Source organism: Syngnathus typhle, linkage group LG11 (assembly GCF_033458585.1).
Source record: "Syngnathus typhle isolate RoL2023-S1 ecotype Sweden linkage group LG11, RoL_Styp_1.0, whole genome shotgun sequence".
Lineage (NCBI taxonomy): Eukaryota > Metazoa > Chordata > Actinopteri > Syngnathiformes > Syngnathidae > Syngnathus > Syngnathus typhle.
The window spans coordinates 11,846,222-11,860,041 of record NC_083748.1 but is presented as its reverse complement, the minus strand read 5'-3'; the positions used below and the strand labels follow the sequence as shown (position 1 = coordinate 11,860,041).

General features: G+C 43.3%; 1 protein-coding gene across 1 annotated transcript in view; it reads left to right on the top strand.

Moving 5' to 3' along the window:
* The window catches only part of LOC133162804 (cadherin-22), an 86,404-nt gene that overhangs the window by 59,695 nt on the left and 12,889 nt on the right, over positions 1–13,820 (top strand). Inside the window, exons 5-10 of the mRNA XM_061292242.1 lie at positions 1,308–1,427; positions 4,088–4,255; positions 5,400–5,581; positions 6,163–6,419; positions 8,246–8,382; positions 13,124–13,245. Of these exons, the coding sequence (XP_061148226.1) occupies positions 1,308–1,427; positions 4,088–4,255; positions 5,400–5,581; positions 6,163–6,419; positions 8,246–8,382; positions 13,124–13,245 (986 nt within the window). The remainder of the gene's footprint in view (positions 1–1,307; positions 1,428–4,087; positions 4,256–5,399; positions 5,582–6,162; positions 6,420–8,245; positions 8,383–13,123; positions 13,246–13,820) is intronic.

Sequence of the window (13,820 nt, the reverse complement as noted above, 5' to 3'; positions counted from 1 at the left end):
TTGTCACAGAACTGTATTGAGAAATGCTTGAGATCTGATGGAAAGCCTTTAGGCATTCTTATTCATAGCTATCCTGACGGTTGATGTCGTGTTTAAAGTGGGGGCCTCAACATGCGTGAAAAGGTGTGAGACAAAAAACATGACCACCATCCCTCATGAAAAATGCATAATAGTAGGAAAAGAAAAACAACTCTCCCATGACACCAGTTTCACTGATTGGTTAGATTTTGTCGATCATAGACAAAGCATGAAAAAGTCTCATGCAGCCATATCTAAAATCGAACAGGAAGTCAGCCATTTTGAAAGAGAGATGTATAAAGCCAATGTATTTCTTTACATTTTTGTTGGAAAAGATGAATAACATTTCAATTCATTTCAGTGGGGGAAATTAATTTGATGCACAATTACTAAATTGAGTTGCAAGTTTGGTCGGAATGAATGTAACTCTGGATCCTTCCACCCTCCACCGCGATCAAGTTCCCCCTCGGAGCTCACGACGATGACGTGAAGTGAACAGCGCTCTGACACTCGCTACTAATTAGCATCATTAGCATATAGCCATTCGGTGGCCGAGCTGTGCCGTGACAGGCCTCCGAGAAAGGCTACAGCGGTGACCTTTGGTGGACACCACCAGCTGTCCGTAATTACCCACACAGTGACGGACACAAAGGGCCAACTCTTTGTCCTTGAGGAGCCTTAGCCTCATGTCATTTTTTTGTGAATTTATTCCCAAAATGAAAATGTGCAATATTAAGTACTGTTGCAAAAACCTGGGTTTAGCTTTTGCTTAATGCGACTCAATGATTGGATGTAACTTTGCATCAGTCCAAATGCTGTTGCTGCAAAACTGAACCTTGAAGAAAGATAATCAAACCCTGCTCGAACTCAAAGCCAAAAGTCCTGGTTGAGGAGGCCAGCCCTTTGTCCATTAGGCTACCGAGACTCAAAAGCTTTGCGTCACCACAGATGGGACAAGCTCAGAAACTACCAAATGATTGTCTTGCCGCCAGGCTGTTTGGATGTCGTCATTTTTCATCTGCGTGGCAGTAATCGTCTTTAATCGTTATGCTGCGGCCTTCTGCTGCGTCTTAATTCGATGCAAATGATAATATTGACTTAATGTTCTCTTTCATCCTGAAGAGCTGTGTGTGGGCTAATGAGAGAGCCGAGACAATTGGCATCACCGCACTGCAGATGAAACATGTTTTTTTTTTCTGGGCCTTGGAGTCCTTAAAAATCACTGAGTCTAACCTTTAAACAAAGTTTCTTTCCAAGGTGAAACTGAAATGGTTCATTTGTGTCGATAGGAACGTCTGTTCTCAAGATCACAGCGTCCGACGCTGACGACCCGTCGTATGGCAGCAGTGCCAGAGTGGTCTACAGCGTCCTGGATGGAGAAAAGTTCTTCACTGTGGGCAGGCACACAGGTAAGTAATGACTCCATGTATTTTCTTTTTTTCTTTCTTTCTTTACCTGAAATCATGGAACGGTTAGAGGCCGCAATTCCCTCAACCAATAACTTTTTGTGGGTCGAAACATGAAAGCAATTGAGCAAAACAAGGCACCCTATAAAGTTTCACTCAATGACTTTCATTCATTTGAGCAAACAAGTTGAATCTCATTGATTTCTTGCCCCGGAGCCTTTAACAAGCCAGCGCAAAGCATCACGGGATCTCGGCAGCACAGCCACACTGTGAAGTTACCGCGGTGATGATACCATTTAAGACTCTTTTCATCCCCCATGGATAGTGCATTTGGAAAAAAGACAAATAAGGATAAATCAGGAGTCCATGTAGAATGCTGAATGTATAGATAATCGCCAGAACAGACGCATGTGAGCAGATAATGATTTGTTTATCCGCAGACTCGGTGAAATGCATGCAGCCCATTACCCGAGGCTATTCGTGGTCTCAACGTTCTCTGTAACTGAAAACAAATTCATCTATATGTCAGGATCGCTTGTCTCCTCTCGGCACTGCCATGAAAAACAAACAAAAGTTAAAACACTCATAAAAACGGAAAAAAAGATATAGAATATATATTCTATATCTTCTATATATAGCTGACCGCCTGGGCCAGCTTCGCATTGGCAGTGGGGCCTTGGAGTGCATCTCCCACCTTCCTCAGGGAAAAGCACTAAAGTTTTAATGATTCCCATTTTGGCGGCTACCAGTGTGATTTGGCCAACCTGAGCGCCTGGATGATAAATGGTTCTGACTTGGTGGGAGCGTTCCCCCGACTGGATGCTTCATTCCGGCGCCTGCCTCACAAACTGAGGTCTGTTCATCCGACCCACTCTCGATTTTAGAAGAAGGAAGTCCAGCCTGATAGGTGCAAGTTAATGAGGGAAGGGCAACACAGCAGTTTTGATGGGCTATGAGCATTCACAAGTCAATGCCCTCTGGGATTATGGCAAAATAAAATAATGCTAAGGTTTTGGCATTTAGCTGACAAGAACAATCAAATTGATCTGCCAGTATATGCAAACATATTAGAAAATACATTTGAACGTATTTGCTCATATATACGTAGACAAAGAGCCTCAAATGTCCCGTGGGCCGCATGTTGGACCGCGCTTGCTTCTTTCTGCAGTACTTGAAACAGTAAACAAGTTGGAATGTCAGGCAGATCATTTTCAAAATCACAATCAGACTCACATTTCCTTTGTCTAGTGAGTTGAGAGAGGAAAGACAAAAAAAAAAAAAAGAGATTAGAATGTCTTCTGTGTCTTTTATATGAAATTAATATTATGCATACTGAGGCTTTATTTCACAGTTGGTGTGCGCGGTCACAACCGATAAAATTGGAAGAATATTTCAACGGCGCAGCGCAGCTTGGAATGTGGATCTCACATGCTAAACTGACTGCTTCCATGAATAAAAGCCTCATCTACATGAAGCCTCAGCGCCATTATGTTGATCAGGGTTTCAACTTGGATTCCCCCTGGAGTTGGAGGCAACCACTCTGGCATTAGATGAACGAAGGGGAGGGTGGGCGCACGTCATCTTAACTGCATTGCTGCATGTACTGCATTTCGGCCTGGCCGCTCATCGGACAGTCAAGGGCTAACTGTGACTTGAATCATTGAGTTGTATTCTCAACGCACCGCGGCGGCCCTCGGAGCGAGACGACGGCACACGGAACCGCGGAAATGCATCAATAGATTCTGATGTGACGAGGACAGGAATTAGATTACTAGTGCAAAGTAAAGCAGCTGGACACTCATGCTGCAGGGCCAGACACAAGAAGGTCTTATTCTCTGAACCCCGCTTACACTTTTAAGCCTATGTTTTACGAATGCCTTCGAGTGACTTTTCATAAATACTTCTCAACGACTTTACTGAAACAACTTTTCAGTGCGTTTGACTGACATCCCAGTTAAAAATGTTTAACTGGAGTTTGTGTTGAAAAATATGGCCGCCATTGACCAAAATGACCATGATTTTTTCCCAAAGCGTCAATTTTAAAGGTCACAGCCCTTTTTTATAATGTAGCAGATAAAGCTTTATGCTGTGTGACCAGAAACAAAACATGAAGACCATCTGGAAAAATTCACCAAATGTCATTTAACTTGAGAAACTGACATTTGTTTTCTCGTCCCACGCATCCGTGTTGTCAAAAAGACGACATGTATACTTGTAGGATTTCACACTACTGTGACAACACGTTCCAAAATTTCCTCGGGGATCGGCAAAGTATCACCATTGGCTAACCTGTTCAACTTCTACGATTATTTGATTTCACTACCAGGACATTCCGTATGCTTCCTAACGCTCAAGCTGAGGTTTGATCGCTTTCTCCGTGTCCCTTTATTGCTCTTTGGAAATCCGTGACTTTTTTTTTTTTAAACAGAATGGCTCATGTGCTCCCATGTCCTTCTGGCATACATTATTCCTTTTCATACAGCGGTGTCAAAAAACAAATGTGTGCACTGCCGCAAATGTCACACAATTGTGACCGAGCAGCACATCTCACGAGGTTATGATAATAGCCAGATGTGCTGAACTGTAGCTTTCCAGTCCACTCTTGAATCTTTCCCTTTCTCTGTTTCTTTCTTCTGGCCGGCCGCCCATCCGGCTATCATTAGGGATCATAATGACGGCCGTGGCAGATCTGGACCGCGAGACGCAGGATCGTTACGAGCTGGTCGTCAAGGCGACCGACATGGCAGGGCAAATGGGTGGTCTCTCCGGGTCCACCACGGTGACCATAGTGATCACAGACGTTAATGACAACCCGCCACGCTTCCCGCAGAGTGAGTGGACAACAAATTCTCCTACTGACAGATATTTAAACAAACAAACCAAGTAAATGAATAAATAAATAAACACAGGAGTCCAGTTATTGTGACATTTTGAGATATCAAAATAAATGGCAAGTCACATGCACGATTATTTCTGACCGCCAATCAAAAGTTTTCTGGCGTTGACAAGGAGGTCCGAAGAAGATCACTGAATGACAACAGAACTGAAGTTGTCTCAGAAATATAAATAAATGACCGTGGTCAAGAGAAAATTGTAATTAGAGATGGCTTTATGTCTCCCTAAAAGCATTGTTGCTTGTTAATCATCCGATATTTTGTTCATAAAATAAAACTATGCGGATTAAAATGATGACATATCAACACGGCAGTATTTCTAGCTCTTAAAAATGTCTATTAACCTTAGAAAAGAGGACTTTTGTGAGTGCAAACATTGTGAACAAATAATGAAATAGCAGAGACTTCTATAGATGAGTTTTGTCAATAAGGCGGCCACTCTGGGCTTCTTATTTAGCTCCTGCAGTCAAATGAAATGTCTCTTTAGTCCAAAACAAATGCTCCTCAAAGTAGCTAATCTTCCTGTTTGCTTATTGTGCAACTCCAATATAGGACACGAGGCATCTCCAACAAAAACCTAGCACGTTTTCATTAGGCTCCAAGACTATTGTGACATCTACCAGGGGAATGCCACTGTGAACACGCTGATTCTTTCTTTTTTCCCCCCGAAATATACTTTACTTCTGTTACAGCCCGAGGAGCAGAACCATTCTGACCCGAATTGAACTCGATATGCCTCATTGCACTTCTTTTGTATTCATAACTTTTTCATCTTGCTAGATCATGTTTGCGCTGTCGGAGGGCTAAACCGCACAAAGGTAATGACATTGCTGCTCTGATCGACTCCAAATTGACTCCATCATGGTAAAAAGGGGGCGAAAAGCAAGTCGAGCGCGGGTCCATCAATTCAAAGCTTTCTCATAATCGCCCTCCTCCAAATCATTTTGTTTTTATGAATTGATTGACATTTGACACCAGTTTCAATACATCCAGTGGCAGGTTGCCCTTGCAGTGTGCTACGAGCAAACTGCTGCAAAAAGTCTTTTTTTAATTCTGTACCTGTCTCTGCTCCGGCCACTAGAGATGTACCAGTTCACGGTGTCAGAAGGCGCTGCCATCGGCACCCCAGTGGGGCGTGTCATTGCTACTGATGCAGACATGGGGGAGAACACAGACATGAGGTACCTGATCCAGGAAGGAGGTGAGCTCTTCAGGGTGACCACGGACGCCACCACCCAAGAAGCCGTCGTCTCCATCAAGAAGGTATCAAAGCACCCCAAATATTTTATAATTGGCTGTGGAGGCCACAAGATGGTAGTTTAAATTATGCTCCCCAATTCACTTCAACGTAGTTCCTTGGCACTGAGATTTTCAATGACTAACTGTTGATTTTTACAGTCATGTCCCAGTTTTGGTCCTTGAACTGATCCAAACCAAAACGTTGGGGCGCTTTGGCTTGGTTATTGTGGATTATACCTGTCCCTACTTTTTCTTCCAAATTCAAGTGTTTTTACTTCTGGTTGACTTCCAAGTTGTTATCAAGTTCACATATAAAAATGTAAACGTTGGCGTGGCTGCATTGCAATGTTTGATATCTTGACATTGCTGCAAACCCGTCCAGGAAATGGTGATACTGTTCTTGTAGCCCTATCCAGAGTGATCCAATATTTGTTGTGGGAAATGTGCACAATTATTTGACTTCTTTGTTACTCTATTTATTTAATAAACGTGACAGTGGGGTGAATTAGGTTTCCACTGTTTTGGCTCAATATCTTCCTAATGAGGATGTCTGACAGCCAGAACTAAGACTAAACACGCTTGCTTTTTTTTTTCCCCCCCTACAGCTGTTGGATTTTGAGAGCAAACGCACACACAATGTCGTGGTCGAGGCCGTGAATAAGCACTTGGATCCTCGCTTCGTGGATCTGGGCTCCTTCCGGGATCAGACCATAGTCCGCGTCAGCGTGTCGGACGTGGACGAACCGCCGCTCTTTCAGCCTGCCGACGGCACCGTCATGGAGGTGCAGGAGGATGCCAAAGTGGGAGCGCTGGTTGGCGTAGTCACCGCCCGAGACCCCGACGTGAAGAATAAACCTGTCAGGTATAAAAAGCCGCAAAGTGAGACAAGTGCGGAATGATGGATGCATTTCCTGATGGATTTTGCATCCACTGTCCTTGAAACTTACTTGCACCTTGAACCACGCTTCCCCATTACCTTTTTTAATTAAATGAGCTCAGATGCGTGGCTTTTGCACGTCGTTTTCCAATCAGCTGGTATACAGAACGCTAAGGACTTGCCTCTCAGAGCTGGACAGAGGCTACGGAAATAAGCTTTGATGAAAATAGTAATTTGCCTTGCAAAGAGCTTTGGCAATTTGGAAAAGTATTCATACCAGTGGGACCATGGGAGGCTCCTCCTTGGGGCAGCGGTGCAATGCTTGTTGCCAAAATGTCAAGTTATTCATTCGTATGCAATGCAAAGCGTCTCGCCAAGGCTGAATATGAAAACAGTAGTGTCCATTTTTTGTCTTTCTGCATGCTTAACCGCATGTAAGTACAATTCTTATTGGAACCAAATTTATATTATGAAAAATGGGCTTAAAAATAACCCGCAGTCTACACAGGCAGTCGATTTCATCTCAAACTGCACAATGGATGGCGCTTCATCAACCGTCTGTTTTTTTTTCTTCTTCTATGATCGCAGTGTGTGATAATAGACAGTATCGCTGCGTAATCTCCTGTACCAAGGTCTTGGGCTTACACCTGGAAAGAGCAATTGCGGGCCTCGGGAAGCTGGAGAGTAGATAAGGGCTAAGACAGTGTCGCTGACGGAGTGTAACACTCACACTCACGGGGCCTGTGCAAATTACCTCCATTAAAAATGCATGAGGCGCCCGGGTTCCAGGTGTAATAAAGTACAACACACTGGCAGCGTTGTCGTTCACAGGCAGCCCGAAGCCTCGAGGCTACGTGCGCGCGGGTTACATTTGCGCCCGTGTTTGCGTGTGCATTAGAAAATGAATGGGTGATTAAGTGGATGGGAGAAAAGGGAAAGCTGGCCAGAAGCCACCAACTGGGCTAAGTTGGCAAGCTCATGGCCTCTGGCGCACACAGTCGTGCACACACTCTGTAAGTCCTGCATATTAACGCAGCCCGAGCGCGGGTGGGGTGGGTAAAAGAAACACACACACAACGGCAGAATTTATAGCAATGCTTTGCCACTAGCTTCAAATGGCTGCAGCTAAAAGCATTGCACATATTCCAGCAGGTAAATCAAACAGCTGGCAGACAGCTGCACTTGTCAAAAGATGAACCCGGATCGACAGCAGCTATGGGAGAGAAAGAGATTGCTGTCAAATTTTAAGAAGATAAATCCTTGTTTATGGTTTACGGGTGGGGGGGGGTGCGCTTGTCGGTCAGGTTTTTGGTGCTGCAGCTTGGCGGATCAAAAGAAAGACGCTTTCATCAAAAAGAAGCAATTTGTGTGAGGGTAAGATTGTTGCTTCTATAACGCAAGCCATAAAAAAAAAAAAAAAATCCAGTTTTGGTCCAAAGTAAGACAAAGGAAAGCGAAAAAGCGTGGGTTGGTTGCAAGATATTGCCAGTTCACGTAGCTGACCTTGGCTGGCATTTATCTTTAATGCTCACTCGCCAAATAAGAAGTACCAGAAGAACTACTCAGTTGAAGTATTTTTATTGATACAAAAACTAGATTAAGTACACGTCCATGGAATGAGTATTTTTCTGCCAAATGCAGAAAAAGGTTTCATCTAGCCGGAATGTTGTCTTAGTCATGCCAACGCACAGGTACATACGGAGCACAGTTCCATTTTTCTTTTTTTGTTTCCTGAATGCGAAACGCAGATGCATGTCTTCCTGTACTCTTCCCAAGCCCTCTTATGTATAGGTGATACGTGTCTGCTCCAGGTTCTCCATCGATCACAGCACCGACTGGGACATGATCTTTCAGATTGACCCCGACTCGGGTGCCATCACGCTGGAGAAACTTTTGGACCGCGAGGCAGCCGGCTGGCACAACATCACCGTCAAGGCCGTGGAAGCCGGTATGCCTCCTCAAGCTGCTCATCTAATATTTGCATCCTCGTACATATCAATCGAGACATTTTTAAGAAGAGGGTGATTGCATTCGTCTCTGGCAACCTTTGTGAATGTGTCTTAAATGTCATCTTCCCGTGTCAGCATGATTATCGGTGCAACATTTTACATTCGTAAATGCGCTGTGATTGCCAGAGACATTTTCCATCTCATTACCTAAAGGGTAACCCGTGGCTGCTTAGAGGAGCTCTCTGTCTCAAACTGGCTCTTGGGTCTAAATTATCGATGCGGGTGCTGAAATCAACCCCGAATTTCCCACCATCCGATGTAGTACTAGAGGAGGCAGATTCTCCCCTTTTGCTAACTCGTTTCAGGAGCATATTGCTGCGTAGATTGTCAGTCTATGCTCATTAAAGACTTGTAGACACCATTGTAGTACACTCGGTACATTTCAGCATGACTTGTTTGAGAGGGTGGCCTTGTCTGTAGTCTGAGAAGATTGATTTGGGTGTTGTCAGTATAAAAAAATAGCCCGAATGACAATTCTTAAAATTCCAAAGCAACCACTCACTTTCAGACATGCACTTATTTGTTTACCAGCTATTAAAAAGTCATTTATCTATCATAAGTCCTTTTAAAGGCCACGCACGCTACGAGGTCAACTCGTCTTGAGGACATTGTCAAAGCATGTGTCCCTCGACCTTTAATTACGCCGCACGTCCTTTGGCAACCTTTGAACTGTTGTATTACCGCTATCGAACCAGTGACAGGAGCTTTGCGACCGCGCTGGTCCGCCTGAGCTGCAGGATTAACCCAGACTAGGAAAGTGCAAGATGCGCATTAAATGTCAGTGGGTAGACAAGTGCATGAGGATGTGCTCCTTCTCCTCCAGCACGCACGTACGTACGTCTTCACATTTATCCAATTAAAAGTTCTCCTGGTTGTATTTAGCACTTTCCCAAACACACCCAGCTAAGATAGACTGACATATAATTTTCTGATAGCAAGTATGATATCGCAGATCTGAAATATTCTTTTTCTCGTCTTACCCAGACAGGTTTGGTTCACCCCGGGGATAGATAGCTCGCTAGATAGATGCAGGAGCAGTTGGAAAGTCTTTATCGCTTGCAGTGTTCAAGGGAAAAGTAGATTCAGTACAGCATAAATTGTCTGTCTGGCAAATAAATGTGCGCAGTTGGATTTTTATAACATCAAAACATGATTCTGCCCAGTTAAAGCTTGAGGAGTGCGGGGGTATATCAGGAACATGTGTTTTTACCAGACGCAGAGTAAAAAACAAACAACTCTTTGTCTGACTCATCCGCCTGTGTGGGGCTTTGGTCAAACGATGTCCGTCGGTGAGCCTGTCGGCGCTTTGATGTCGATTTCTATCGACGGCGGGTGGCGGAGCTGCAAAAACGTCAGCCTGCTTACATATCTTGTTTATCCTTATCGCGCAAACACAATATAAGAATGTTTCAACAAGTAGGAGCACAGATAACATTGGCGTGTAGAAAAGATGTGAGTTTGATATGAATTGATTTTTGCAGATGATAAAGAATATATGCCGGCGAGTACTTTCAAATATCTGTTCCTCGATTCATTGCAACAACACCATCTTGATGCTCATGTTGACAAAAAGAGAAACAAAAAACCGACCTAATCATTTAGGGTCATGCGAAATACCCTCGACTATTACTATTCATTGATTTTCCGAGAAGTGCAATGTCACCTGCTTGATGACGGTCAGCTTTCCCATTGGCATCTCCACAAAACATTTACCAAATATCGGATGTCATGGAAGAACAAGAAGAGAAATCAAGGCGGGCGCTCTAGCCACAAAGGTTACCCGCCTAGCGTAATGCTTCACCACTTGTCCCCATGACAAATTCAATCAAGAGGTCGCGGCAGCGGGATGAAATAGACAATTATCCGCTGTGTTGCTCCTCCAAAGGCCAGCAAGTAGTCCATCACGCTGTACTCTTGCCGCACAGGTTTCTACCTAATAGAGATATCTGGAAGAAGAAAGAAAGCCTCTCAACACAGAGTCTAAAAATGTCCGTGATTGTGAGCTGTATCGATTACTGATGTGACATTTGTGTGCTTATATTGTGCACAGTGGTAGAATGACATCATGCAACGGAGAAAATTTCAAGCCTAACTGCTGTATTGTGTACGGATAGGAGCACTTTTGTGAAAATCAGCAGTACTCAATTCCCTCACAAGAGGTGCAAATATCATTCATAGAAGAATTTGCTGAATGCATTGATTGGCATTTTATCCCTCAATATAAATTTAGGCAATAATAAAACACATAGATTCCGACACGCACGTCCAAGACATGCACGTCGTCAAAAATGTTTTATTTTCCTTTCTCCACAATTGTCCAAATAATTTAGTGCCACTGTGCAGCACAGTGACTCCCCCGGAACATGCACAGCAGCTGGTGAGTGCCCAAAAAGATGCCAACAATCCACACAATCCTTTTCTTCTTGTCCAACAGCAGACATATTTAGAGCAGCACCACTTGGGCCACATGAATGAATCTGTCTCCCTTGACATTTTCAACCAACCCCCCCCCCTTGTTCCCATATAAGTGTAGGAAATTCTTAGTGTTTCATCTGTTTTCAATTGTGGAAATTGAAATATTTAATGTGTAACATGGGATGATTGCTGCTTTTCATTGCGGCTCAGCGGGGACAGCGACATAATGAGGAGACAAAATTAGCAGAACAGAAATGATATCTGTTGCCGGCGGAGCTCTTTCCGCCGTTTTGTTCTCACTGATGCTCCGCCACAATGCGGCCTCGTTTCAAAAAAAAAAAAAAAAAAAAAAAGCTGCATTAACATGAGGCTTATACTATTAGTGACGGCCAGGATTCTCATCAATTGCTGGCCCAAACAACCCAACACTGTATGTGCACCAGAGAGCTGCACAATGTCCTTACTGTGTCTATTCTAGTTTTGGCGTAGCCACTGAAGCCATTTTTCTACACCCCCACCCCTCAAAAGATTTAATTGCTCTATTTGTAGGACTAACTTACAATAGTCTTTATTCTCTCGTTTGCATCTTACTAAGTGCAAAGTGTGAACGTCCAAGGCAGGGGCATACGTTTTGTTAGGTAAACAGAAAGTTAGGCGAGATAGATGGCTGACAAGCACTTTTGTTTTGACTGCGTATGCACATTAAAAACCTTGATATCAAATATCTGACTTTTCACCGCGATAGTTTTTTTTTTTTTTCTTCTTCTTTCCCACCTCTTGGAAGACTCTCACTTTGGTGCGCTGATTGAATGCTGTGTTATTTATTACCAATGTCCTCGAATCAAGCCGGATATCAAGACAACACCTGAAGCAAACATGACTCTCATTTAGCTCTCATTTCTTTTTAATTTTCAACCTGGAATTGTTTCACACACACGCACACACTGTATATACATCAGCTTGTTTTTTTATAAGAGAGACTAGGCGTCATGGGAGCCCTCCTGTACGCATTGTGAGGACACTGGACAAATGAAGATACAAGGAGATGTCGCAGTAATTTGCAGCAGTTTTTGATTGTGCTAATTATATCGTCCTCACACCTCCCACGATGACATTTTCTTCCATTACACGCGCCGCCCAAGTGCATGCGTTCTTGCTCCTGTGTGATTTAGCCTAAATGTCCTGATGAATAAAACAAACGCCTTTGTCACAACGTGTTCCTCATACGCTCGGCATATTAGTGAAGCGCCGGATGCATAAATTGAAATAATTGGTTTCCACTTTATATCTAACAAGAAAGCAAAGATAACAGCAGATTTTAAACGATGACAATCACGGCTGACTCGACTTGAAAGAAAACTTCTGAAACAAAAAGGAGAAAAAAAAGGAGAGCAGGATAGTATAGGTATATATATATATATATATATATATATATATATATATATATATATATATATATATATATATATATATATATATATATATATATATATATTTACAATGTTTTCTTCTCTGTTTATACTACACTTTATGCCATTATATTAAGCAAAATTATAATTATAATTATATTATAATAAAAATTATACTTGTTTCGAGTGTAGGCCCGATGAAATATGGGAGCAATAGCCAGTCAAATGAAATTGAGTCATTTTCTGGAGCCACCCTGTTTTCTCAATATTCTGTTTATTACCTTTAAAATGTGACAATGAATAGAATTGCATTCCTCCCAACGCCGCTCACAGATGCCTGAAGGTGTTTAGTGTGCAAATGGAGGAGGCGTCGCATTAAAAACCTAAACGAGTGAGCCGTGCAGACGCTTTCTTCCGTACTGAAGAGGTTTGTCGCATTCCCTATGCCACTTTTCCATCTGCTTTCTTTACAGAACAAAACAGCCAGCGCTGCTACCATGTTGCGTCCCCACTCATGATTTATCTGACAAAAGGCATTTTTGTCGCCACCAGGAGCGCAAAAGCGGCTTCCGTACTCTTAGCAGGTCAAATAGTAACGCATCCTTGTCTGCATCAGGCCCCTGTTGTAAAGTCAGCACGCCGGCACCGCTGCCCTCCTTTGTCAACGTCAGCGTTTTGACAGCGTGCACCGGAAAAGTGCTGCAGCTCCGCGCTCGCTGACTAACTTGTGAAATCAAATAAGCCCTTGCAGACAGCCGCATTGATTCGAGCGGAAGGCCAACAGAGATGTCACTGATGCGAGCTGGGCTCACAAACCGAGAGGAGACTCTCATTGCGCTTTCTGTTCCCCATGTAGATAACCACACCATGGCGTCGCACTCGGCGGTGAGCATTCGGATCCTGGACGTCAACGACAATCCTCCTGAGCTGGCCTCCCCCTACGAAGTCTTCATATGTGAAGATGCAATGCCGGGCCAGGTAATTTCCTTGCCATTCCCAGGAGCACGATGGCATAAATCACATTAGCTGATCACAAATCCATCCAATTACTTCCCAAAAGGATGTTTTGTTCTGTTTCTGCACAAATGCTAATCCAGCAGGACAATTATTTAGCTAATATTTGGATCAAGCACATACCCATTTCTTCTTAAATGACAGAAATACTTTAAAATGTTAACGTGAGCATTTTAGTTCGGGATAAAGCTTTGTTTGTGAAACCCGAGGGTACCTAATCTTGTGGGTGGTGGTGCTCAATATATATGTGCAAAAGAGCTGCATCAAAGTAGGGCAAGAGCCTGCATTAAAAAAAAAAACAGACATATAATGATTCAAAAAGTTGTGTAACCAGCGTGAAAAGTCACAGACACAGGTGAGACCATTTTCCGCTTTGAAGGGTTCTTGCTCTTTTCGCTGATAAGCATTAAAAATTCAAAGAGTTATTCGGGTGTTTTATGTTCCACACACCATGAGGAGAAATGCCTTGGGCTAAGTTGGACCTAATTACATGTCGAAAACAAAGGAGTAATTAAAAAACAAGGCTTAAAAGGAAGCAC